The sequence below is a fragment of the Streptopelia decaocto genome (assembly GCF_964273445.1).
Source record: "Streptopelia decaocto genome assembly, chromosome: 13".
In the NCBI taxonomy this organism is placed as follows: Eukaryota; Metazoa; Chordata; class Aves; order Columbiformes; family Columbidae; genus Streptopelia; species Streptopelia decaocto.
The window spans coordinates 17,088,475-17,115,997 of NC_138668.1; the positions used below are offsets into that span (position 1 = coordinate 17,088,475).

A 27,523-nucleotide genomic window follows, 5' to 3' on the forward strand; every position below is an offset into this window, starting at 1 on the left:
ACTTGTATTCTTTAACAGTATTATTGCCACAGCAAACAAGGGTAATTAATTCAGGTTTGTAATTGCCATGAAGCCTGATATCACACTGTACTGCCCAGGAGGTAAATTAGTGGGCAGGAAAATGGCTCAAGAAGGGCAAATCTTGTGAAAAGATCATTATTCAGATATGTCAGAGGTATCTGTGGGCTGTGTATGTGACACAGGAAGCAATGAGGCTCCTCAAACAGTCTTGAACAGCAATGCCACAAATTGCTCTTATCATCCACATTTACCATTACGTATTCATCCTAGTACCTATCAGTGATAGAGACAATGTAGTGTATCTCACCTGCTGAATACTTTTAAAAATTACACTGAGAAAAAAATTATCTTCATATCAAATACAAATATTCACTTCCATTTTTTGGCCAGTATGGTGCACACTGATGACTTGGATGCTAAAGAAAAAACATATTAGAATAATATTCTGTATGTTTGTGGGCCTTTTATATTGAAAATTCTGTTTCCATTGTAGAACATTATATTAATAGGTAGGACTTTGACTGAAAAGGGACAGAAACACACAGCTTGGGCAGTGTGAGGCGCGAGAGCTCCCGCGGGCCGGGAGGGTGGCACGTCACGCGGGAGGGACAGCAGCATCCCAGCGCGCTGCGGCGGCGGCCGGGGCTCCTCTGCAGGGTCAGCTCTGCTACCGACCGCAGCAGGACCAGCAAACGCGTCCAGGCTTCTCACCTACCAGAGAATTTAGGGAAACGCTTGGAAAATAAACCCCTTTTTCATTAAATTAGGTATATTATTGGAGCAATTTCTTTAAAAGAAACCTACTCGAGTATTCGTGCCAGAAACTGGTTTTCATTGTAAAAAGAAATAACTGGAAATTGCAAACAAGAGTTATTAGACTTAGCTTCCTTTATAAATCTTGTCTACTTGTTAATTAACAGAAAAACCCCTGAAGCTTCCTTGATAATTCCTGTTATTTGAAGGAAGGGAAGGACGAAAGGAAATGCCCTGTAAGATCTCTTACCCAGTCACGTAGAAACACATTCCCTGTGCTTACAAGTTGTTGTGGATCCCGCAGAGATGTCAGTCTCCTTCAAATGTAAAAATGTGCCATGTCCTCACTTGCCCCACTGTCGGCGCTCGGCCACAGCCCAGGCGGCCCTGGAAAGCTCTCTTAGCACGCTGCTGTGCGCTGGACCATCCTCACAGCTACACTTTGCAACTCTTGGTTATCATGTGGGATGAGAACCAAAACACGTCAGCGTAGGACCCCGCCGCAGAGCTCACGGCTCCAGCACTGACCGTCATTCCAGAGAGAGGCGAGCCCTGAGCTGCCCCCGCCCTGGCCGAGCTGAGCCCGAGCCCAGAGCAGCAAAGCCAGGACTAACAGAGCCGGAGCAGACACGGCAGCGCTGGGCCAGGGCTCCGATCCTGCATTCTGCCATCGAGTTCGCTGCTCGGGCCCAGAGAAACAGCACAGCGGCCCCATACACGGCTATATGTGAAACAGTATTAGAATTGCCACTCAGATGGAATTTGGTAAGGATGCACATATGCCCCACACATGCACATTTTGTGATTTTATGTATCAGCTTAGAGTATATTGATACCAATAAACAGAAACAACAGAGTTTTGGAACAGTACAAGGAAAATGTTTCTTACTGAGGAAATACAGGTTCTAAGGTTCAGGATAAGTAGTGTATATATACTGCTGCACGAAAAAAAATCAACATATAAATTACCTTAGAATCTACTGAATGCTTACACAAGCAAAACTTGATTTTAAAGTATGCGGATGACAAAGTTACAGAAGACAGAAGACATTTACTTACGCATTTTCTAAGTTTCTACTACTAACAAAAAGAAAAAAAAAGTGGAATTTTACATCTAGAAATCCTAAATTATGCTGAAAGATTTCTCAGACGCCTAAAATATGCACGGCAGCATTTTGGAAATCTTAATTTTTAGTTAGATACAAAAGTATCTTCTTCATTGGAGGCAGACAAAAGTTAAATAAAAAGAACCTGAAACAGTCTGTAAAAGTTCAGTTCAACAGCTCGGCTTCTAGTCGCCCGTTCCTGGGGCCGCGATCATCTCACTGACCCTCAGCTCAGCCTCTGCACTCAGGAGACGGTTCACAGCACCGGAAAAGAGGTAAAACTGGAGGGATGACCGTGACATGGGAGTTAAGACACACTGGCTGCAACCGGTGAACATCATCTGGCCGACATTCAGAAAAAAACAGGATCATCCTTATAAAATTACCAGCTTAAAACCCCTGGCATTCCTTAGTTAAATTAAATTAATTGCTAGGTTATGCAAAAAGGCTCTGTGCAAAAATTGCACCAGACCTTCTCATACTGAGATCTCAGGCAGAGCTGAGTCTTTATACTCAATGAGAACCTTTGAAAATACCAGAATCGCGTATGTATGCATGTATGTATGTATGCATGTATGTATGTATGTATGTATGTATGTATGTTTTTCGTTCAAGGCTTGTTTCCAAAGGACAGACACAGGCAAACCCCCGGCCCTGCTGAACCTGCAGGAACACTGATCCCTGTCAGCTCTATGAAACGGCTCCTTTCTGTGTGCCAGGGCTCCAGGAAACGAAAACAAACCCCAGAGCAGACAGGGTTTCTATGCTTCCTTCTTCTCATTCTTTCCCACCATCTTCCTTTCCACCCCATTTTCACATACATTCTCTACTTGCAGTCCAAACTGTCTCAGTCCGTCTCTTGTTTCTGTTATTTTTATAGCACTCCTCTCCTCTTACTCTGCTATGACAAGGTTTCATTCCACCGTTCCACCTTCCGAAACACATTGTGTGAAAACCCCCAGGTTAAGGCATTTTCAGGACACTTTTCCAGGCTGAAATCCTCACTTCTTACTGGACAAGGCACTCCAGTGAGAAGAACGACTCCGGAGAATGACTCCCTGCTGCTGCGATCCGGGCCCTTCTGGTTTTATGCAGTTGTTATTTAACTTTAACTGGAACACATCGCTGTGCTGTGCACGCTGACACAGCATGATAATGACAGCTTGGGTTAAATTCTGTTCCGATATGTCACTGGTTAAATACCTTAACCAGCTGATAGACAGTAAAAAGAGGGTAAAGTGAGCAAACTGGTACAAAACCAGAATGCTTACCAGGAACATACATTGATTTTGTATTTGAAGCGCAGGTAAAGCTATCATATGGCTAGCCTGACAAGAACAACTTTATTCTTTTATTCACTAAGGAAAATCACGCCACATTACAAAGAAAAGGGTTCAAGGTGGCTGTCAACATTGCCAAGAGCAAAACCAGGGAAACTCATTGCTTGATACCTTATTCTATAGCAAAATGCTACCAACAATGAGGCGGGTACTTTGAAGAACTGCACGCTTAATTATATTATTAGTAGTGTTTCCAGCATTCCACTTTTCATAGCTCAGATGCAAAAATTTGTGCCAGGTTCAAAACTGGCTTAAGGAGCTTTAAAGAATATGGGATCTATTGTTTATGAATTACTTATGGACAGAAGTAGGATTTTGTGTGTGTGTGTTTATTATGCAAAATAGTTTATGGTCTAGCTAACCAAATCCACCTTGGCAAACACCTGCCAGTTGGAGGAACATTTGATATATATATATATACTGATAGGAATGATGTGGTTTTGTTGATGGGCAACAGAAAATGAGCAGATTCACATTTAGTCCCTAAGCTATGGAACTCTGCAAAGGGTTTTGTATCTTCCCTCAGTGCAATGTCTGGATGTCTCAAAACCTACTAGTTACCTCCTCCTACTAAAATAACAAGGGTTCTCCACATTTATTTTAAATATCTGTCTTGCTCTACAAACTGACTTCATATCTGTGTAAGATATATTTGGGAATGGACACTGGTTATGCATGACATTTAACAGTTTATAGTCCCGAGTAGTGTTACTCCCAGTTACCGGGCTGATGTTTGCTGCAGTGATCCCAGCAGCTGACCGAGGGGTTTGCAACTCAGAGGAGTGGGGCTCCTGTGTCACTGCCGCCGGAACCAGGAAAACCCGCGACCCTCAAGGCAGGACGGAGCCTGCCGACCGCCGCACGCAGACAGAAAGCTCAGTCTTAAAAAAACAGGTCCCAGCAGCAGAACCGTGAGCGCAGGACGGCGGTGGCCGGTGTGCCCAGGCACAACCGCCCCTCTCCTGCTCCGCAGCAGCTGCTCGCTGCCGGATACCGGCAAATGGTGCTCAAATGCATCGGTCTTGCAACTAACTTGTGTGCATTCAAGATAATTTACAATCTCAGCTGTTTTGATTTAATTATGAAATATATTAAAGATTTGACTTTATTGGTGTAAGTTAACAATTTGTTATATTACTACCTGACTTACAGAAATGTGAATTTAAAATAAGAGCTGAGAACTGTAAGATAGAAAAACAGTGACAGCAGAGATCAAAACTATAGTTTTGTGAGTCTCTTTTCTGGTTTAACACTACGTTGCTTGCAAAGTAAAGAAGAGCATTACGACTGTATTTGTGTTTTGCCCAGCCCCAGCCCGGACCCTCCGTCGCTGGCTCTGGAGCCCGCTCTGCGGTTCCAGCCACAGCTGCTGCAGCTCCCAAACGCCCGGACCTGGAGTGAGCTCCCTGGTGAGCGAGGGACCGAGCGCGCCGGGCTGGTCACCGAGGGCGCAGGGTCCCTGCTGCCAGCACTCCGCACCTCTGGGGCACCGCCACGAGGCCAGCGCATTGGGGACATCAGCTCCAGCCGTCAGGAAACCTCCCTCTTGCTAACGGCTCACCGAGTTCATCACCCAGCAGCAAAAGAGCAAGATGAAGAGGTAAATGCTACTGAGAACGACAACTCTTCTCTCAGGATGCTCTTTCGTTACTGAGCCTGCTGTTAACTGGGAGGGAAAATGACAGAAAGTGGTGGTACGACTCCTGGGGCCCAATCAACGGAACAGTCAAAAGCATCTCGATAACCAGTTCCCAGTTCAGCTGACCAGCATCCCATCTCACCCCCGGCTGCCCAGACTACCAAAAATGGTTCTGCACAACAGTTCCCTTGTACAAACTGGGAACCAGCCATAGCAGAGCAATAAAAGGAACTCAAAGTGCATGTTATAAAGGTGATAAATGAAAAAGTATTAGGTAAATTGATTATTTCATGTTTACACGGTAGGCAATGTGGCATTTTTACTACTTCTTAGAGCCATGGTTGTTATTTGCAGGTGGAAACAGACCATCAGTTATTATAAAAGCTCATCCTGTACAGCACTAAAGTTGGCTGGGACACTGAACATGGCTTACTCAACATGATTTCAATTTGTTTCAGAGCTTTCTAAGTTGTGTGTTTTAAAGGAAAATAATATATATACCAATTAGTTACGAACAGCAACAGATAAAAGTGCTTTCTGACTGTTACTGTCAATCCATTTGCTTTAATTTTTTGCCCCATTCTTTTAAACCATACGACGGAGAATATTTCTTGTATGTTTCCACACATGTAAAAGAAATGCCATACCATATCCTCCCCCTCATCAGCTTCAGCAATTGTAGACACAGACTATCAGTGCTGCCTGGTTTAACATTCCGATTTTCTCGGGCAGCATTAATCAAGAGTTTATTCTGAGGCAAGTGTAAAAGATCACAAGCCTTCAAATGCTTCCAATGGTGACGGCAGAGTATTCAATTCTAGTACAGGATACACTAAATCGTTCTTCTCAAGGCACTGTAAAGGTGACCCTGAACACAAAGAAGCGTGCCAAAAAATCTGCTTGATGGAAACATGCTCATAAATACCTATTTGTGAGGCCTGCTGAACAATCCACAGCAACTGACTTCGCGGAGCAAGTCTCACTGTCTTTATTGAGATAGTGATTGGTGTAAGAGAAGTTGATTGTTTTTTTAATGGCAAGACCCAGTAACAAGGCAATAAATACACTCCATAAACCCTTCAGTGTTATGGAGTTGCTGTGTGACAGACCAGCTTTCCTGGGCATCACACCAAGGCAAACGGGTGACAAACACCTTTTCTCTGCGGTGTCTCAGGCCTGGAATAACTCAACCCTGAGGGGAGTTCAGAAGGATGTTGTCAATGGTGCTGACACCGAACACTCAAACACATCTTGCTCAGCACGGCCTCCAAGTGACAGACCTGGAAACGCACGGGAGAGCAAGAAAGTGTCAGCCAGAGTGAGAAAACAGGTGGGCAGGAGGCAGAGGTGAGCACGGAAATAGATCCTTCCCCCTCCATAAAACCCATTTACATTGGGCACTGCTGGCACATTTCTCTTAATAAGACCAACCACTGGAAAAAGTAATACAACCTATAGAAATGCACTGGAGGGGAATAAGTACCAAGAAAACCAAACAGAGTTTCTAGTCTTTCTTTACTTTAACAATTGAGAAAATGTTAACAACTACAAACAATAGTTTTAAAATTATTAAAACATATATTCTGACTCTAACTTTTCACTTTGCTTAAATCTTGATCTGAAATGTAAAGGATCACAACACTTATATGTAAAGCAGGTATCATTGATAATTTTACATGCCTCCCGTAAATCATTAGGAACTACAGATAACGCTCTTCCTCATTAAAAATTGTCATTCAAGCTCTAGCGAGTAGTTACTTGAGCAGAAACCTGTGTGAAACTCCTGGAGCAGGACGGAGCTGCCGCCAGCAGGGATCCCGAGGGCTGATGGGGCTTGGAATCTATCTCCATCCGCAGCCCAACAGTATTGCCGTGATTCCTGCCCGGAATCAGGACATCAGGGACGGGAAACTCCTTGGCTGGGGTGTGTACATATTAACTCAGAATGGTTATCAAAACTGCACATTGCAATAACATTGATGGCGAAGATGTCAATTCTGTCAAACATGAAATAGTTCGAGAATGCCCCACATGGGGAACATGAACACAAATTTGGATCTATCATTGCTGTGGTCACAAATCAGACTAGGCAGCTCTTCTCTCCACGATACTTTTAGCAGCATCTCTGTACCGCAGGCTGCCCCCTGGGATCAAAAGGAAGAAGAGCAGATGACGTTTCGTGCTGGCACAGGTACGTCACTCTGCCCAGCACGGGTGGCATCTTCCACAAGAGCTTCACGGGAGCATTCTTCCATACACACACTCTGATCTAAGTGTGCTGAAAAACCCTCAAAGATAAACTAAGACTTGGTCAATAATGTACTCGAGTCAAAACAGAGCTCCCTTGGCTCTCTTGCAATGTCTTTCACACACAACAGAATAAAACTCTGCTATAATTTGCATTATGGAGGCAATCATCTTCCACAGACAACCGTCTTTCCCTAGCGCAATTTACAGATTTTTACCATTTATTCAGACATTTCAGAAGACTAACCACTGGTACTAAAGTAAGAAATCACTTTGCAAACCTTCGGTCTGAACAAAAGAGGAGGATGCAGGGCAGTTCGTCACCACACGGGAGGAGCAGCCGCGTTGCAACCAACGCCGACTGACACACCTGACACGCTCTTCCAGTGACTGAAGGTTTCAGTGCAGGGATCGAAGTTTTGATTATTTCACAAATAACCCTTCCAATTCCAGACAGATCACTGTAAAACTGAAAACTACAGCTGTAACATCATCTTCATTTGTTTAGATAAAACCAGCTTTACAAAGCCAAATGCTTCTAAGAAGCCTCTCACCACTATTTCTCTGTACTTCCTCACTATATTCAACCATCTCCTTTCACCATGGAGCATCCTGTGTCTCCCCCACTCACTCCTCCCCCTGTATCGCTGTTTCTGTGCCTCCTGATACATTTTTTCCTCCCTCATTTTGCTCTAACATTCACAAACACTCAGCTACCCAGAGCAGGGAAACACGTGCCAAAAGACAAAGACACCGCAACATCATAACACAGCTCTTGCAGAGGAAAAGAGACGGAGGGATGAATTCTCATCTACTTTGACCAAAGAATTTTTGTCCAACTTCTTCACATTTCAGTTCGATCAGAACAGGCGTGATGCTTTTGTTAAGTTTGCTGTCAAGTCCCAGAGGCTGTGGGAGACTAAAACCAAAACTGGCAGTTACCAAGTCAGGAATGCAGAAACCAACAATACCAGTGAGTCAACTGTATGGTTGTTAAGAACAATCCGCTCCAAATACTTTTGTTCTACCATCAGCAAAAATTCCACAGAAGAACAGTACATTATTGCAATGGAACCTTCTGCATTATCTGAACACGCTAATCAAATTTTAGATATCTAAGCTATTTTTACTTCACCAATCATCAGTGCTTGGCAACACAGTTCCATTGAAAGATAAATATTGTGCAACATCTCTGTATAGTTTTATAAGTAGATCAATCAATTAACATAGCAATAAATTAGTTTCATTAGCATGTTTCAGGCATTAGGAGGTGCTTTACTAATTAAAAGTCACATATTTAAGCAAATGCTATTCCCAGTTTATTCACGCAATTATATTCCTCTTTATCAGAGTGCTCGCTTTACTGTTAGAGAGCAGAACCCAGACAGAGATGCCAGAGCTGATCAGGGCGCAGGTGACAGGAGCAGCGGGCAGCGCAGCGGCCCTGGGCACCCCCGGCGCCGGCACCGCAGCACGCCAGGACTCTGTTACAACAGAACGCACGGATCCATGCACTAAGCGCTTGAAGAAGTGCCCTGCCACTGCCAGCTCATTTTTTGAGAAATTAATCTATTCAGAATTCCTTCCTTAGCACCACCATTGTTTTGCAGTATTCAGGGATTGGTTGTGTTTAATGGTGCTGTTCCCCGGGCAGCGCCCACGCTGCACATCCTGCAGACACCACGGCTCCGCCGTCCCATTTCCGGGCGCCGGAGCTGCCGCGCTGCAGCTGCCGAGCCGGCGCGGCCGATCGCACCCAGCGCCGGCACCGCGGGACGGGCATTGCCCGGCGCACGGACTCAGCACCGCACACCAGCTACAGCACCGATCCTGGCAAAGGAGCCTCTCAAGAGGTGTCCAGCACTCACACGTAACAGAGCGATACCTGAAAATATTCCAAACGAACCTTTTCTGCAGAATAACATTTTAAAACAGAAACACTGCTGGGTTGGTGCACAAGTATGTGTATGTGCATGCTTTTGCTTATTTATGTCATATGCAGATAGTATAGAATTCAAACAAGGGGAGGGATTCCCATTCCTTCAATGCAGAATTCCGTATTAACCATCATTTCTGCTATTTTGTTTACATGTTAAACAAACATACTTTAGAATGATTTTGCTTTTTCACGGAATCATCTGTTGCAGCTTTTCATCCAGCAAGGCTCATTAAATAAGAGCTCTGCTGCTGCTATAAATGTGGTGCCATCAGTCCAGCTGAGCGAGTCCTAAAGGGACGAAATCGGTAGAATATCTTAGAAACCTCTCTAACTATAAAACTGATTCCTCATAAACCACAAAATGAGGCAGAGAATTTTAGAACATGGCATGAGCAGAACACGATTACAAAAAACATTTTTCATTCACCTTATATGATATTGAGATTTAAAGTCCTGCAAACAGAGAAATTTATAAGCCTCAAATTCCTTTAAAATTTCCATGAAAACCCCATCTCAATACTGTCACTGGCTAAGAACACAGGAAAAACACTTCTAAAAAGTCTCCTCCTCTACCTTGATACGTAAATACATTAATGTCCACGTATTCAAAGATCTTATTTAAAAGTATTTCCTAAATGTTTGTGTGAAGCAGTTTTAGTTAATTCTTGGCAGCACCGCGGTGCCCGTACTCGCCGCACAGCAGCTGCCCCGCGCCCGGAGCTGCAGCCGCGGAGTGAAATGCAGCTGGGAGTTTGCAGTTACCTCTGAACAGATGCTTCTAACCCTCTAAAATATTTGGAAAGTAACTTTGAAAGGGTCAATTTTCAATTTCTTTAAAATGAACTCAGAGATACAACATCCATAGGAACCTCACAGTGATTTTCTTAAAATATTTATTTCATTTATGCTTGAAAGCAACATTTTAATGCTAGCAATGGTACTGTATAGAAGTTAACACTCTTGGACCTCTCATACCTTTAATGTACACATGTGAATGTTCTCAATGACACTCCGACAATTCCAACTGAAACGCAGATCACATGAGAAACCTCAAAATCCAAACCGAGTCTAAATTCTTCATTCCATTATGAACAAGCATCTATTCTTCCTCGCGGTCTGCCAGACCAAAGCCGGCGCTGGCTCTGCACACCGCTCGGTGTCCAATGAGCCTTAGCAGAACATTTCCAGGGCAGCGCTTTGGTTGTTTTCAGAGTTTGACTGGTTGGTACTAAAATGTGCCTGTCAGTTGTTACGCGTGACCGTCACGGTGCTTCGCAAAATGTCCCCTTCCAGGAGGGAAAAAGCATTTACAAAATGAGAGAGAGGTAGAAATAGTGAATTCTTTCCTACACTTTAACTTGGTGACTCGAAGACAACCGACACCAAACTCCTAAGCACGCAGCTTTTGCCATCAAACACGCTGCCGGGGATGACAGGCAGCCAAATGCTGACGGCTTTTTTCATTTGAACAAGACAATCCTCTAATCACCCCAGGGAGCTGCTGACTGCTCTGCGCTCAAACACACCTGCAGAACCTGCTCGGGCCTCTTCCTGCTGCTCTGCTGAGCACATTCCCCACTTTCTTTAAAGCACGTGTGTGAGCAGCTACCACAGAGGACAACTGTCCAGCCCTGCAGCTTGCAGAACTTATAATGAATCAAAAAATGTAGCTGTGGCTTAGAAAACAAGATTAAAAAAATACGCATTTTACATACTTGAAATCATATAACCTATTACGATGATTTATGTTGAAAGACTCAGTTATATGGTCCAACGAATTGTGATGCTTGTTACCAAAGATCCCTCCTGATCTTATGTATGTATTAGCAAAGAGCTAATGTGTGATATTTTTCAGACAGGTTGGTAAAAATGTGATTAAAACACAAGTGTATTTGTTATAACAAGTTTTATTTATCTGTAATGTACTGATGATGAGTGCAAACAGCTGTTAATTGCAGTGAGGATCACCAGCCAGGCCTTCGCCAGCCAGCAGATGGAGAAACCAACGCAGCAGAGCCAACTCTTGATTTAAGTTTTGCTCTGCATGGACTGGAAAATTTGACTTGTGATGTCCATTTTAATGGTACAAATAATTTGTTATTCAGCATGTAAAGAGGCAAATCAGCAGAGCCAGAATCTCTTTTTTTCCGTTAGGACATGAAAGCGGACTACGAAGGAAACTGTTTGACCAAACCTGTGACTGAGCTAATGCAGCAGCAAAACTGAAAAATATACAAACCGAGATTAAAAATGATAGAGATTGACCACAGAGAGAACACGTGAATGGCGGCTCACAGCATAAGGAATCAAACCAAATTCCATCTCCATGATTAAGCGGTTGATACAATGCTGAAGAGGAATGCTAGCAAACTGATGCACACTATTTTACTGCAAACTGTTTATCTGAGTTTCAAAAGAAAATTAATTTCTTTCTTTATAACAGTGACAGGCTATTTCATACAGCTCAATTAAAATGTTTTGCCTCATCAGCTCTGTGCCTGTTTGTATGAAATCTCTGCACTCGGAGAGGAGAAATCCCAGAGGAACAGCCTCCCAACCACGCTTTCAGGCAATATTCCTCCCAGCAGTTAATAAGCAGCGGATTCAGTTTCAGAGACATTGTTTTCTGTTCACTATAATCATATTCTAGGACCTAAATCAGATCTTAAAAGCGATTAATTAAAACTGACCCTGTAATTTCTATCTATAGGATGCCTAATCAGACATAAGCTTGATGAGATTTTTCATTTAATTTTGCAGTGAGAAAAAACTCTTTAAATCCAGGTAATTATTTTTCTTATTTTGTATTTCATTGCTTCCTAACAGACAGATCTAATGCCCTAGAGAATTTTTTAGGGCACATTAAGACTGTGATTTTTACTTCTAGACTGAGATATCATTGCTCTCTACAGCACAGCCCTGCAACTAACATCTCACAGTTTTGTAACCACTAACCCGCTCATTAATGAAGATGTAACCAGCTACTATGCACACATGTGCAATACCACACAAATTAAATAGACCAGAATTATTATATGCATTTACAGTGTTGTATATCAAAATATTATTAAGCCTAACAGAAGAATTGCAGGAACAGTACAAAGGTTATAACTGAATAATGTAATAAACACTTGGGAGAGTCCAAGATGTTCAAGATCTCCTGTTGACAAAGCTCCGAGCCCATGAAGGATGGACGATCGCGGAGAAGTTGGCAATATGAAGCTCATTTTCTTCTAGATTGTTTTTCTTACCAACAGTGCCAGGTCATGGCTCAGAAAATAAAGGACACTGAGAACTGAAATGATAGCCCGGCAATGACAATACCTCCTCAAATGTGCTCCTTCTATCACTGTCTGAAACATCTTTATTCTGCTGAACACTGCTGCTCTAGCTGCAGAGGTATCTCAGCAGAAAAATGCATTAAAGCCCATTTTGTCAGCGCAGATGAGACGTTTGGTCATTTGGGTCAGCAGCTCCGGTTTTCCAGCACGCGGGTTCCACGGAGCGCTCTGAGCTGAGCGCGAGCGCCCAGACACGGCACTGGAGAACCAGTTCCAAGGGGTCTGGCCATAGATGTGTCTGTGAGTGAAGTTTTCTGCCATGAAGTCCGGATAAAGAGTATTTTTGAATCCGCTGTGCTCCATGGGTTCATGGGATGTGTTGAGAATTATGAAACTGCCGAATGCAAAAGCCCCTCTAAAAATCACCTTCTGCTTTCTGCACCCCGCGGTGCAGCGCTGCCCGCAGCGGGTCACATCCTGCTGACCAACGGCGCCGAGCAAACCTACCTGAACAGACCCCTCCCTTAAAGATCAGGGCTTTGTCACCATGTTTCATGTACTAAACTGTAACCATAGTGAGAAAACAGGTTACTTAAATATGCTGCCTTCTCAATAAGACTGTTCTCTTTCTGTGAAATTAATTGTACCTTTCTCATTCAGCTCATTACATTTATTAGAAGAATTAGGGTTGGGGTCTTTTACATCAGCAGAACAGGGTAAAGATGTTTCTCCTGACTTGAGCATCAGTGCAGAGCCCACCGCATGGTGCTGTGATTGTGAATCTTTCCCCGTGCGGCTCCTCATACCTGGCACTTTTCCTAATAAACAACAACATGAGATCTAAATTCTACTTACACACTTTCAAAAGAGATGAGATTAACCATCAGAAAGCAAGTCAATTGTTTAAGGCTGAGGAATAAGGGGAAATTTGTTTTCCCTTCCTGTTCTTAACACAAGTGGCTAAGAGATTATAAAGAAAGTATTCTTGAAATGTCATCTTTGAAACTAGAAGAAAAAGATATTGTGATAAAATATTTCTCTAAACCCCATGTATTAAGATGAAAAAACCACCTGAAAAGAAGGACATCAGTAGGGTCTCACCTCATGGTTATCACCTCACAGTATTGTCAATGTTCAATTGTACAACTAATTATAGATTTATTTTTTTTTAATATGTGAAATTCTAATAATTGACATGAAATAAAAATCCGAAACCAAAACCATTTTGGTTAAAACATGTCAATAATGCATCAAAGTTCAAGGACTGAACTGCTACTGTTAATACGTTCTCCATTAATTAAGGCCAAAGCTTCAAATTAAGATTTCTAACTAGAGTATCTACAGTATTTCCTAATCTAAGAGCTTCTGCTTGAAACTGTTGTCTACTTCTGTCATATTTTAATATTACTTGTGTTGCTGGTTTTGCGCCCGCTTGTATTGTTGAGGTAATGATACAGCAACTCAATGTACACCTGAAACCATAATCGTCATTTATTAAAATATCTTATACTCACAAAGCTTGAAATTGAATTTCTTTCATAAATAACTGGTTGAGGAGGAAAAACTATCTGGCCTCAACTTACAGATGTTATTCTGCATCGCCACTTGTCTGCGTGGAACTCGGGATAATCAATCAGAACAAGCCAACGAGAAGATGCGACCTTAAATAGAATTTATTTTCCTGCTCTACATTTAAAGCAACAAATTATGGAATGAAGTTGAAAAGAAATTATCAGCTCATACTTCACACAGCTATATTTAACCACCTTAAAATAAAACCTAATTGGACAGGAAGAGCAAAAATTATTTAAATTGAAAATTCAGTTGCAAATGTATTTCATACTTGCCCCCTCTTCTTTAAAAAAAGAAAATGAAGAACAACGTGAAGGACAACTGCTTTAAAGCAACCCGACGGAGAGCCACGTGTGGGCCCCTCAACTGCAACTACCTGAAACCATTTCAATCTTCACAGTCCTTAGTCGAGCTCTACAAACCAGGTTCTCAGGGAGAAGCAGGTGAGTCTCCAGAGAGGTCTGTCCCTACAAACATCATTTTGCCATTTATAACAACATCATCAAGATGTCTCATCCAATTGATTTTTGCTTTTTCAAATCCAGGAAACATTGAAAAAGCATGAATGCCACAAAATGCATCTTGGCATCCTTCCATTTCTCTACGACATGTTCTAACAAATGTGGCTTTCTTGAAATAACATTAAACTTGAATATCTGAAACTCTGCACAAGCCCATGCGAGTACTGGAGCCACGTGTGCGTGCTCCTGCTGGCAAGGACGCGCGGCCCCGCAGCGAGTTTAACGTGGCGGGTCACTGGGAATGTGTGTTCGCTCCATACAGAATCTGTACAGGTGTAGGACTGAGAAACCCTTACACTGCAAAATTATGAGTGAAAGAAATAAGACAACACTTTCAAAAACACGTTTTCATTATTATTTCTTAAATACTTCTAAATATCATTTACAAATACGATAAAGAATTTATTCAGCAAAACTGAAAGATTTTAGTAGATTATATCCCTTGTCTGACTGTGTATCAAAGGGTTTGTTTTGGGACTCTTGACAGATGATTGTGTTACACTATTTCTGGACGTGAACGTGAATGGAATCAGAACTTGCATCAGCAGACAGCAAAACTCACGTAGGAAGAGTTCATCAGCTTGATATTTGATTTGGTCAGTAAGGACCCGAACAGTATTCCACACTCACACCCCCAGGTAAATGTAAAAACAAAAATACAAACCCCACACAAACAAAAAAAGCCAAACAAACCTGAAAAAGACCAAATGAAAGAAACCAAAAGCACCTAAAGTTTGAAGAGTACGTATGGATGCAGATTGTGAGGTCACTTACATAGTTTTGCAAGATATACACAGTGATTTTTGTTCAAAGTCACCAGTTAAATAAACAAAAATACTATATATGTCACATATTCATTTAAATATGACAAAACAACTTATAATTTGAACAGGAGCCTTCTATTTAAAAAAACACTGTTTTAAAGATCTTGGAGATGCTGGCATTATATTTGAAAGTAAACTGTGACGAAAAAAGCTTAATACATTCTTGAATACTTGACAGGTACTTACACAAAAAAGGGCATCAGCTGAATAAGAGTCTCCTTTTTGGGGTTGGCTGTGAATTCTGGCACAGTTTGAATAACTTTGTTCATGACGTTCCTTAGGTAATTTTGTAGCTGCTTGCGTCGCTCTTCTACAAACTTTGCATCCTAAAAGTAGAAAGGAAAAAATATAAATGGTGCAAAGAATATGTTTTTCAATTCTATACTGCAGATAATCAGTCCTAATAAGCACAACATTTGACCTTTCGATGATCTGTGTTTATTACATCTACAGAAATATGTGAGCAATATATGAAAAAGACAGACCCATCGAATCACTTTGGCTGGAAGAGACCTGTAAGCTCGGGGAGTGCACCCGTCCTGGCCTCCGTCCGACTCGGAGATGAAGGAAGATCACACAACCTCATAAAAACCTGTTTCACAAGAACATCCCTGGCAGGACGCCCAAGTCTCTCCTTTGCAGAACATCTCTTTAGGAACCAGAATTACTTCCCCACAGCGCTGGGCAGGCACAGAGGCAGAGCTGCAGCCGTTCCCGCGGCTGCTTTGGAGATACGCAACTCCCAGTCCGCGCAGAGGACCCACCATTCAGAACTCGCGCCTTTCAGATGCTGGGTACACAAACGCCAGAAGGGAGGAGATTGCTTTTTCAAAGATTATATCACAACTCGCATAAAACTGTTTTACTGAAGCTCCTGTGGTATTTAAGATCTCAGGATTTTATACTATATTGGCCCCAAAAAGTAAAATAACGCTATAAACTCTACATTCTGCTGAGGGACTTAAAAACGAACAGTCTAACAAACCAGCACAAACCACGCATCCCGTAACTTCAGCTTTTTGCCGTGAGGGATCCCAGTTACAGTGAGCTGTAATATCAAGTGCACACGTTGCCCTAACATGAGACGCCGTGGGTGCCCGTTAGATGAGGTGCCGGCTGCTTTCTGCTCTGTCTCAGGAACACAGATGTTCTGCTCACCTGCTCTACACGCCGGAGGATGTTATTACAAAGCAATTACAGCTCTACAAGGAAGACTGTTATCCGTTAGACGTCTCTTAGCCAACCTCTATTATTTATCTGTGTGAGAAAAGCCGTTGAAGAATGACAACCAACCACCCACCATAAATACATTTGACAACGCCGAATAAATTCATTGCATTAAAAAGGTTCAAGCCGTGCTGCTGTGCACGGGGTGCAACTCGGAAGATGATTCCTTCCGTAGGTCAAGCAGAGCAGCTGACGGAGCGCGGCGCTCCTGCAGCGCGGGCGCTCGCAGCAACACAACAGTTCAGGAGACATCAGAAAATGAGCAAAGATTCTGAACGGCATTTCTCAAAGTAGTGATTTACATTCATAGAATTAAAAAACAGAATCAACCAAGGTGCATTTGCAAATATTGGCATCTAATCCTGTATACTAAAAATAGCCTCAGTTTTTATAATTTAAGGAAATATTTTCAGCTCTTGGCTTTTATTTGCATGTGATTACTTAAATAACATGTAATTGTGATTACTGTAACATTTCTAATTGCTGAAGACATGAATACTCAGAGGCTTCAAAAACTTAGGTAGTGCTTGTGCTGTTTAATTAAGTTCCAAAACACACACAGATCCTTTTTGTTTGTTTGTTTTCTAGATCTGAACTTGCACAGATGTCCAGCCCCAATTCACATTTATACATGGGATAAACAAGATCAGTGTCAAAATAGAAACCTATCAGTCATGTTGTTTTTCAGCAACGTACACACACCACCCGCACAAATTGTGTAGCGAGTGATTCTAGTGTTAATCGATTTACCGCTAAATGGAGAAAAGAAGTCTGCAAACTCTTGGAGCTGACAGCTTGTGAAAGCAGCAGGACGGTGCTGCCGCTCCCGCGCTCCAGCGCCGAGCAGCGCGGGGCACGGCCGCGGGACACGACTCGCTGCCGCCCCGGCACCGCGCCGCGAGCGCCGCACGTGGGAGGTGCCAGACAGGTGGTTGTTTGTGGAGCAGGTTTGGCTCTGAGAGCTGTGGCCATGTGGGCGGTGGTGATCTCCCTTATGAGGAAACGCTGAGGGAGCTGGGGCTCTTCAGTTTGGAGAAGAGGAGACTGAGGGGGGACCTTATTAATGTTTATAAATATATAAAGGGTGAGTGCCACGAGGATGGAGCCAGGCTCTTCTCGGTGGCAAACAATGACAGGACAAGGGGTAATGGGATCAAGCTGGAACACAGGAGGTTCCACCTAAATTTGAGAAGAAACTTCTTCTCAGTGAGGGTGGCAGAGCCTGGCCCAGGCTGCCCAGGGGGGTTGTGGAGTCTCCTTCTCTGCAGACATTCAAAACCCACCTGGACATGTTCCTGTGCGACCTCACCTGGGTGTTCCTGCTCCATGGGGGGATTGCACTGGATGAGCTTTTGAGGTCCCTTCCAATCCCAACCATTCTGCGATACTGTGACGCTGGGCACACGAGGCTGTCCCGGCTGGAGGAGGGCGAGGAGGAGAACTCTCCATCAGCTCCACCTTCAAGCCCCCGAGAAAATCTCTGTACCACATTCATCAGCACTTTTTCAGTTCTTAAGCTTTTTGGTCAAAAATCCTCAATGAAAGTATTTTCAGTGAAATTATTTCAATTACATTATAATTTGCTCTCAAGCAGAAGCTGCATTCTTTTAGCATGACTGTTGTGCTGCACCCGTATGTAAATAAATACATCTTCTTTCACAGGCAGGACTACTTTGCTACAAACACAGAAGCAAAATGGTGAGTACACGTACTTTCTATCCCTTATAATATTGTAAAGAATCTCATTAACTACGGATAATAATGGCACAAAGGAGTTTCCTAATTAAGACTGCCAGCACACGCTTAGGGAACGCAGTTGTGCTGTTTACGGCTGATCACATTAGCACTTATATTGCCATTTTTCTGCCACTTATTCAAATAAAATGCAGAAAATCTCAGCAATTAAACTCAGCCTGAGAACAGTTAAAAATGCTCTGTTATTCTGACATAAATGTGATCTCTAAAGCAAGCCCTGCGCGATCTGCCATCAAACTCGGTACCATGTTCCGAGGCCACTGGCCCCAGACGCGATGCAGAGCAGGGGCAGGTGTGCTGTAGGTCACACTGGGTCACTGAACAGGCCGTTTCCAACAGCAGGTCGGCTACTCAGAGGAATTATCTTACCACCCAGTTGTTACTGCCAGGAGGTTTTTGTCACAACACAGTAAATAGAACAAGTGGTAGTAGAAAAACCTAATTGGTTCAAAGCTCGGCCAGTTTTTTTCAGTGTCAAAATATAAAAAGGTAACTTACCCTCTTTTCATTGGACCCAATTATCCACAAGTGAAATCTAGTTAGTATTTTACATTCCAACTCCGAAGCAGTGTTTTTATTTACAAGCAAAAAGCAAAGGGAAAGAGTCTGATTCGGATTGGTTTCAGTGAATAAGCCCCAGACTTCCAGTGCGTGTCTTCGGTGACTGGAGGAGACTGTGCCTGTCAATACAAACACTCACCATCCGCTCACACGGGAGCAGCAGACTCAGGTTCGACACACAGCCCGACGTGTCCTTGATGTGAACACACTTCAGGGACAAAGCCAGTTCATTACAATTACAACTAGACAGACTTTTGCAAGAAAATCTTACACTTCCATAGTATTGAAGGTTAGATTTTATAGTTTCATTTTCTGGAAAATAAATGCATATATGGGAAGATAAAGTAACAGGACTAAATAAACCCGCTTTGGAGATCTCTGCTAAGATGGCTGAAGGAGATCCGCTCTCAAAACCATGCATGGGTGTTAGGAGAAAGATCAAAGGTACTTTCTGAAATTCAGGGAAGAAAAATGTCTGAAGAACTGGAGTGAGTCACATGAATTAGTAGCAGGTCTTGTCTCTAACAGGAAAAAAGAATCATCAAGGCAGCCATCTGACCAGCTGGGACCCGAATCCCAACGAAGATCTTTTCTCTGCCTCATAAACGCCTCTTTTGATCTGCAGGAATGCTTTATGAATTTTACCCATCTTTATTACATACGCTGCTTTTTTTTTTTAAGAAGACCAGCCCTAGCGGGAGCTCTGGACAAAAACCAGTGAGTTCTTCCAAATGTGGGTGTAAAAATCAATTTGGAATAATTGTGACACTTTCTTTCCAGATCTAATACACCAGCATTCACCTGTAATTTGGAGGCAGAATTCCTGGGAAATAAAGATACTGCTGTTTCTGCATAAAGTCCTGTCAACAGTATTTCCCAGCCCACAGCTCAAGAGCAAATGCTTTTGATTAAGAATCCACAAAATTCCAGTTAACGAGCAAAACAGCTTCAGATTGCAGAAGCATCCAAACACATCTGGGAAAACATTTTTAATCTGAAATTAATGTCTCCCAAAATATTTCGTGAAATTCTTTTTGACTGAGCATTTGTCAAGTTTCTGCCCACAGCAAAATGCTAATATCAAACTGCAAATATCTAAAAATGAGAATACATGATGGAAATCTTACAGCCTCTCAACAGCTATTAGAAGATGATGGTAAGCTATAAAGCTACAAAGCAGCGTCTGACGTACCATATTTTATGTTACGTTGTTTTGGAGATTTTCATTACAAGCTAAGTTCATTCCAAGTTGCAGTTTAAATTGTTTCACACAACTGCTGGTCTCTACATACACCATTAGTATGTAACAGATGGCAAAACACCGACACTCTTCATTATTGATGGGACAGCTCAGTTGAGATGTTTCAAGTATTGAGCAGGAGCTGCTGGCGGTGGTGACGCTGCCATGGTCACCTGCCATGATTTAGGGACCGATAAAACACTTCGATACTCTGGGTTTGGTGCCGCTGCCATCAACACAAAACGCACTGCTCCTGATCTTCTACCAATTATCAATCGTTCAACTACCCTCCTGCTGCAGCGCACAATGGACCAGCTCAGGCTTTAACCCAGCTCCAGTAAAACAAAAGGAAACCCGGCTTTAGGACTTTACTGAGAGCGGCATCGGCCTCTGACACCACAGCGAGCACCTCACCCTACACACAGCTGGCACAGACGAACCTGCAAATGCAGAAATAAACTCAAGTTATTCTAGTGTAGCCTAATATTGCTCACCATCTTGCTCAGTCTTAACAAAATTATCATCTCAGGTTTTGTCAGTTTACAAGACACCACATCTGTAACCTCCAAATGAAGCTGGGAATCAGCAGCTGAAACGGGAGCTAATTAAACATTCCAGTGCTGAGTCATTCTTACTGGTATGGGATTAAAAACCAGTTAGATAGCAAGCGCTAATTTTTCCAGGCTAATTGACACCTTTGCAAAGGTCACAGTAAACACGGCTCGAATACAGCTGCCCTTCAGTACCGACTGCAGCACGAAACAGCTCTGCAGGGCTACAGTTTCCAGGACCAACTATACTAAATATACCAAATACTAGAAATATTATATAAAAATAATCTCTAAGTTATTGATGGTACATGAGCTTGAAATTTGCATCCTACTTGTATTGCCAGTTTGCGTACGGCGGAATCGGGCTGGTGTCGTACGACAAAAACGGGGACACAATGCACAAAACTGCCATTTTCCCCACCACACTGGGAGATTTTTTTGTACATTTACTGTTCAGTGGAACAAAAAGGAATTTAAGAAGATGAGACACAAAGAAGAAATCAAGGAGCTGTCAGTTTTGAAAAGAAATCTATCCTTCTTTAAACAGAGATTTACTACGTAACTGAAATTACTACTCCATGTTTCTCTACTAAAACAGTTGATGCGTTTCCACCTCCAGCTACGGGTTCATTTCAGTGACACCCAAACGTAAGTGACACCTTTAGGTTAAGTTCTTTGGAAAAGGTGTTGCTGCCAAACCCGCTCGGTGCCCCAGTACAACATCAGCATTGGAACTCCCTGAGCCCGCGGCAGAGCTGCTGCAGGCCCGCTGGGCCTCGCTCGCCTGGGCCTGCTGCAAATGGGGCTTTTGGAAAAAAGGCTTACGCCTCACTTTGAGTAAAAGGGCAGTTTAGAGATCCCAGCATGATCGCTACTATGGTTTGTAGCCATGCTAAGGTTTTGTCTGTGCTTTCTCAGAACGCACCACTTGATTGTGATAAATCTTTCCCCTCTCCAATAAATCTCAGTCAACCCGTGTCCTGTCCCTCTCTGCACAGGCTCAGGCACTCACGGAATCCTGGAACCAAGCGTGGTTCCCAAGGCACTCAGCGTTTTCAAGTGAGCAATATCATCCATCCAAAAGGCTAAACTTCTCAAAATGCTCTTGGAGAAAAAGTGTTAAAAATGAGTAAATATATGAAAACAGACAAACAAACCAACAAAAAAAACCCTAAAGCTGATTCATTGTTAGCGTTGTGTTCAATGCCACCATTAGAAAAAGAGCTCAATTAGTAATGTTATGCTAACAAATTGCAGTGTTATCTAAATATTAATATTTTGTTATTATTTAAAGACATAAATGCCAACCATGTGTCAATGTGTCAAGTGGTCAGGAACCAACTGCTCATTAAAAAGCATCAGTAGGAAAGTGCAGCCGATAGCAGGACCCCGCGGGCTCGTCTTCCGCTCAGCTGTTACACAGGGAAGTTCTCCTTCTGTTTTCTCCTCAGACCAAGTGTTATCAGCCTACCCTTGATTTTTATCCGGGGGAATCTGTAAACCACAACAACGGCACATGAAGCGGAGAAGCTCTTTCAGTAGCCCATAGGACAGTAATAACGGCCAACAATGCCAGTTGAAACGTGTCTCAGCTCACTGCTTCCCAACGCTGCCGTTTTCTGTCTTCATCTCTTGTTTTAGTAAGCTTGAAAACACTCTGAAGATCAATAAAGAGACTCTACATTTAAAACAACAAAAAAACCAAGCCAAACCCTTTAAAAACAAGGTATGTACAGAGCTTACAGTGTACACGCTTAAAGTGATGCCTTCCCTTAACAATAATACATTAATTTTAAAAAAATCATGATGATAAAGAGCCAAACCCGTAAACAGGTTAATGAAAAACTACAATTTCTCTTCGAGCCGCCCAGCAAGTGAAATAAATTGCGTTCAATACTCCAGAAGAATTCCTTCCTGCAGCAGCTGACCATCCCAGCTGCCCCAGCAGCGAGACACGAGATCGGCTCTGAGCTGCATCCTGCCCACAGCCCGCGCTCCCCTAACAGACGCTGCGCTGAGACGCCTTCGGATAGGACAGCTCTGGTCTCTAGAATAAAAATGGAATGAGTGAGGAACACTGATGTCAAGTGCCCGTTGTGTATAGTGCCTTCACGTAAAGGTATTACATGGTACAATGGGGAAAAGCAGATTTTTCACGCGGGAAGTGTCTCCGGCATTTCACATGATCTGAGGGATTCGGTATTTCATTTTCTCTTCCTTTTTAAAAATTAACACTGAATATGTTTAGTACTAGTAATTGTTGTATAGCAAGCAAGATTAGAATTTGATGATATTTATAAAACGGTACATTTGTGGGGGATAAAATCAAGCGTATTGATAGGTACAGAAAGATGGAAAAATGTAGGTAAAGTTTTAGCTCAGAGAAAGGAGGTTTTAATTTTATTTCTGTAATCAGGTGTCCCTCCTAAGGTCTCTCGGAAAGGAAATTTATTAATCCAGGTAACCTGGTAATTTAGCATCACCATCACAATAAGGAATACATTTAGAAAATTATTTTTGTATTTTCATGTTACACCAGCCGGGTACCAGAACACCTGAGTGCCGCACGGGTTGTTATAGAACTGCAGTATTTGCATCCAGCAGCTGTCCAGGCAGCATGTAAATCACAGCTCGCTCTTTCGCCCCAATGTCATGACCTAAAACCACTGTCTGAACTTTTTCTGTGGTCTCTGTCTTCAATGATTCGTTAGAATAAATTGCTTAACTACAGGATTACAGGACAGCAAAAATAAAAACACCTTTTGACAGGCAAAATTTAGTTCTGTAGACCCTAAACAGTCTGTGTTCATCTTCCTAAACTTCAGCAGCAATTAAGAGCAGATTTTTGTAACTTGAGAAGAAAAAGCCTCGATTCCCTGTTTTCAGGCAACGTTGCACTGAGTGCACACACTAAATGTTCTGAAGGAGGAGCGGGCAAACTCTTTCCAAATAAACCAGGGCAATGGAGCCCCGCGCTCTGCCCTGCGCCAGGAACCCGCGGGTCACCCGGCCCCAGGGGAGCTGTCTGCTGGCAAGTGTTCGTCACGCAAACCCAACCAGCTCCTGCTGACGGTTCTCTTCTCTCGGACAGCGAGATGACCAAGCGATGGCAACGAAGAGCAAACGCTCTTTTCTCCATGCCGTGTAGACAAAACATCCACTGCGGCCTTTTCCAGCAGAAAGCCCGGAGGATCTGGATCCAGAACGTCAATGACTGTGTGCGGTGACAGTGCCACATCAGGGCTGTGCTCTAGTAAAGCTTCGGCATTACTGTGACTTTATTTCTATCTGTACTTCAATTAAGTTACCTATTTGAAAACTAGATTGTATTAATCTGATATCAATGGTTATGTAAAGCTCATATTTCTTTGAGAACTGAACTTTTCACGGTGAACTTCGAAAGTTGCTTTTATGACTTTAGGATGCCATAAAAAACAGTGTTATGGAACTACACCACAAGGCTGTACATAGAAGGTTGATTTGAGTTCCTTTCCTGATCTGAACACAATACCAGTGGACCCCTTTCTTTTCAACCACACTACAGCACAACGTGCCTGTCAATTATATTAGCTATATCCTAAAGCCCACAAGGCAAAATAGCTTATGCAAATAACTCAATATACTAGTTAAGTCCCCTAAGAGGGTTGAAAATTAAAATGTACTTACTTTGAAAGTCAAGAATAATATAGAATTTAAGCATCTATATTGCATCATCCAAAAATCAAATTAAGTAAGCATTAATGAAAGCAATCCTTAACTTCAAATTTTTAATATATAACTTAAGGATTTATATTTCCAAAGCTTTTCTCCTTTAATAAAAGTATTCCAATGCTGAAACATCTGAGAGGCACAATTTTCTACTAATTCTACATGCAGTATCAGGTATCAAAGCTTAGTCCGAAGAAACATTCTTTAGCCCACTGCCCCAAAGGCATTAGCTACAAGTTCTGTGTTACTTGCTTCCCAAGTCACAGCTCCCTGTGACCACCTGGCTTTGACAAGCTCCTCTGACGGAGAACAGTTTCGATGAGCCACTAAACCCCAGGAAGTACAAAAGCACATGTATCTGTGCTTCTGATTTCAATGCAAGTCAAACACTCCAATTTTAGGGTGTCACAAAGTGCTTTGCTGAATCAGGGCACAAAAACACCCACGCCTAAAATGAAATTACTTCCGTCCCTGAGATTCTTTCTGAATCTTGAAGCATTCCATAGTTGTTCTGTGACTGTCGATCCACCTGTTAAACAGGAATTCTTCCACTTCCCATTTTAAAATACACATTTCAAGCACTGCCAGTACATTAACTGTTACATTTGCTATCACAGCGATAAAATGTACATTGGACATATGCATGTGAATGAATTCCTTTAAACCACTACCATGACTTTCCACGTCAGCCTGCAGTTACTGGCAGTGTTTTCGTTCATGTGTGATGGTCTCGGGTATTACGGGAACAGCACGAGCGGAGGTTCCTCTCCAGGTGGAAAGGTGCAGGAGGCGTCCCCCCTGCTCTCAGTGTGCGATGCTCATCTGGGAGGCAACGGGATCTCACAGTGTCACTGGGTCACAGCAGCAAAATACATCCTGTGTTACCGTATGCACACAAACTACGTAAGGTACTGAGCACAGGGCAACAAACACTGACTTTTGAACTCATATTCTGTACTGGAAATGTGACTTACGGCAAACACATAGGGCTTTTCTTGAGGAGGCAGAAACAGCTCTATTGAATATGTCAATAACCTTAAAAGAAAATGATGCAGCATCATGGTCTCTGAAAAACACCAGCAACATAAGCGTGCCTTTTTTTCCCAAACAGCTTTCTCATCAAATCATTCATCTCTCATCAAATCATTCATCTCTCACCAAATCATTCATCTCTCGGCCCAAGCCAGTAGCATTTGCCCTCCTCCTTCCCACAGGAAAACACTGCCACAGAGTTAACAAGAAATCTTAAGCACCAGAACAGCATCTTAGACACTTGCAGATCAGCCTAAGATAAAACCTGGTTTCTGTTTTATTTGCAAAATAATTTTTAGCTTCTATACCTTTTAATCCTAAAACAGTTATCCTGCTACACATCTTAAAGTCTTCACTATCGTCAGCAACCGGCAAACAGACCAGACACGGACCAAAAAGCAGAAAAAGAAAATGGAAGCTATGCACCGTCAGCAAAAAGAAGGATTTCCACTGACATAAATGGGAGAAAGATCAAGTCCCTGGCAAAGAGAACTTGCAGAATTACAGGACACACTCCAGGACCCAACTTCCTAAACGTTGTCTTTGATGTTGTCGTACACGTGTATGTATGTTTCTATTAAAAAAGGTAACTTTTGAGATATACATAATATTTACAAACTCTTAAAATAATTACATACATAAAATCATCTACCGTTTAGCTAAGTCACTGATAGGTGACTGTTATAATCTGCCCAATGCACAAGTAGCAACTGAGATTTTAAGGACAATGCAATGTTCAAAAAATGAGAATAACAGTTCCAGTAAATCCTCACATATTATTACTTGCATTAGCCTGAAAGCAACTTTCCAAGAAAAGAGACAACACCAAAATGCCAACCTAGGTTCAGAAGCTAAATGTAAGAGCGCATGTTAAATGAAAACAGTTAAGCTCTATTTCTGTGCAAATGCTCTGTGACCAGGACGGTGTGAAGCGCCTCCGAGCTCCCGCAGCTCAGCACACGCCAGAGCTCAGACAAACCAGGACGAGCGGCCACGCGAGCCGGCTGCCCCGGGACCATTCCAGTGGGCACTGAGAACACTGACCGGCAAACAGCTGCTTCAGGCACGAAAACCAGGGGCTGAAATCCAAGCCTCGCTACATACACCTGCACATAAAGTCCTCAGCAAACCACAAACCAGGCTGATTCATGGGGAGCATGTTGTAAAATTACAAAATCAACCAGTTCAAGTGTTAAGAACATACAGCTCAGATCTTTAAGTTTTAAATAAAATGATCTGTAGTTTAAAATAAGAAATACAAAAATATACAATAAGTATACGACATTTCTCTTATACACGCAACAAGAGAAAAAATACGTATCGTGTTTTTGGTCAAACAAAGTATGGATAAAGTGAAGGAAGAACGCTTATTCTTACCAGGACTACTTATAAAGATTTTGACAACTGTTTGCTACCAGCACTGAAAGATCATTAGCAGAAAACATGGGGACTAGGACTTAATCCACGGAGTCTTGCAAGCATTACTGCTTTCTTTTCCTTCAGGAATTAAATTACGCGTTCTGACTTGATTCAAAGCAATGTTTATAAATCAAATTATTCTTTTCATAGCGTTACAGTAGTTCTAACTTACTATATTCAAATGTTTAAACTGAGACACAGAAAATAAGGTTACCAACCTGAAAGGCAAATACACTCTTCTTTGTAATTGGAATTAGTTAGCTGTGCAAAGCAGTATTCCTCCCTCTTCCCTGTCCATTTTCTACTAACCTGTTTTCCGTATGTTACATTTATGTTTCCTCGAGCTTTAAAGACAATTTCTAATACTACACACATAATTTGTTGAAAGATCATGAACTATTAAGATAAACTGTCCCAACCTAAGGCAAAGTCAAAAATACATGAAAAACATAATAATTAGAATAGAAAGATTAGATTTTTAATCTATTGCTTTACAATTGTTCAATATTTTCATATTTCACTGCTACTTGATGACAATATATAAGCAACAATAAACACTTCATTTTCTCACTTTTTAAAATCCTCATTCAGCTGAAATTCTGCTTTCTTCTCGTATTTTCCCTGTGTGATACTCTGCAGTTTTGCGTTCGAGCCCCTGATCTGCGTGGTTTCTATTCCAGCAGCAGGAAGACCCTGCACCCAGACAGGAGCTCCCCGGCGCTGTTTGTCCGCACGCTCTCCCGGCCGGGCTCGCTCCGCAAAGCCCCGACGTTCTGCAGGGCGAACA

At 42.4% G+C, this 27,523-nt stretch overlaps 1 protein-coding gene across 3 annotated transcripts in view; it reads right to left on the reverse strand.

The window, feature by feature from the left end:
- The window catches only part of SNX29 (sorting nexin 29), a 126,246-nt gene that overhangs the window by 17,314 nt on the left and 81,409 nt on the right, over positions 1 to 27,523 (reverse strand). Inside the window, exons 20-21 of one of the 3 annotated variants that reach the window (XM_082064115.1) lie at positions 15,430 to 15,569; positions 1,812 to 2,221 (exon numbers count right to left, since the gene is read on the reverse strand). In XM_082064115.1, coding sequence (XP_081920241.1) covers positions 2,218 to 2,221; positions 15,430 to 15,569 — 144 coding nt within the window. In that variant the 3' untranslated portion in view covers positions 1,812 to 2,217. Of the gene's footprint in view, positions 1 to 1,811; positions 2,222 to 5,881; positions 6,140 to 15,429; positions 15,570 to 27,523 lie in introns of those variants that run through there. The other 2 variants (XM_082064113.1, XM_082064112.1) reach the window with 2 other exon arrangements.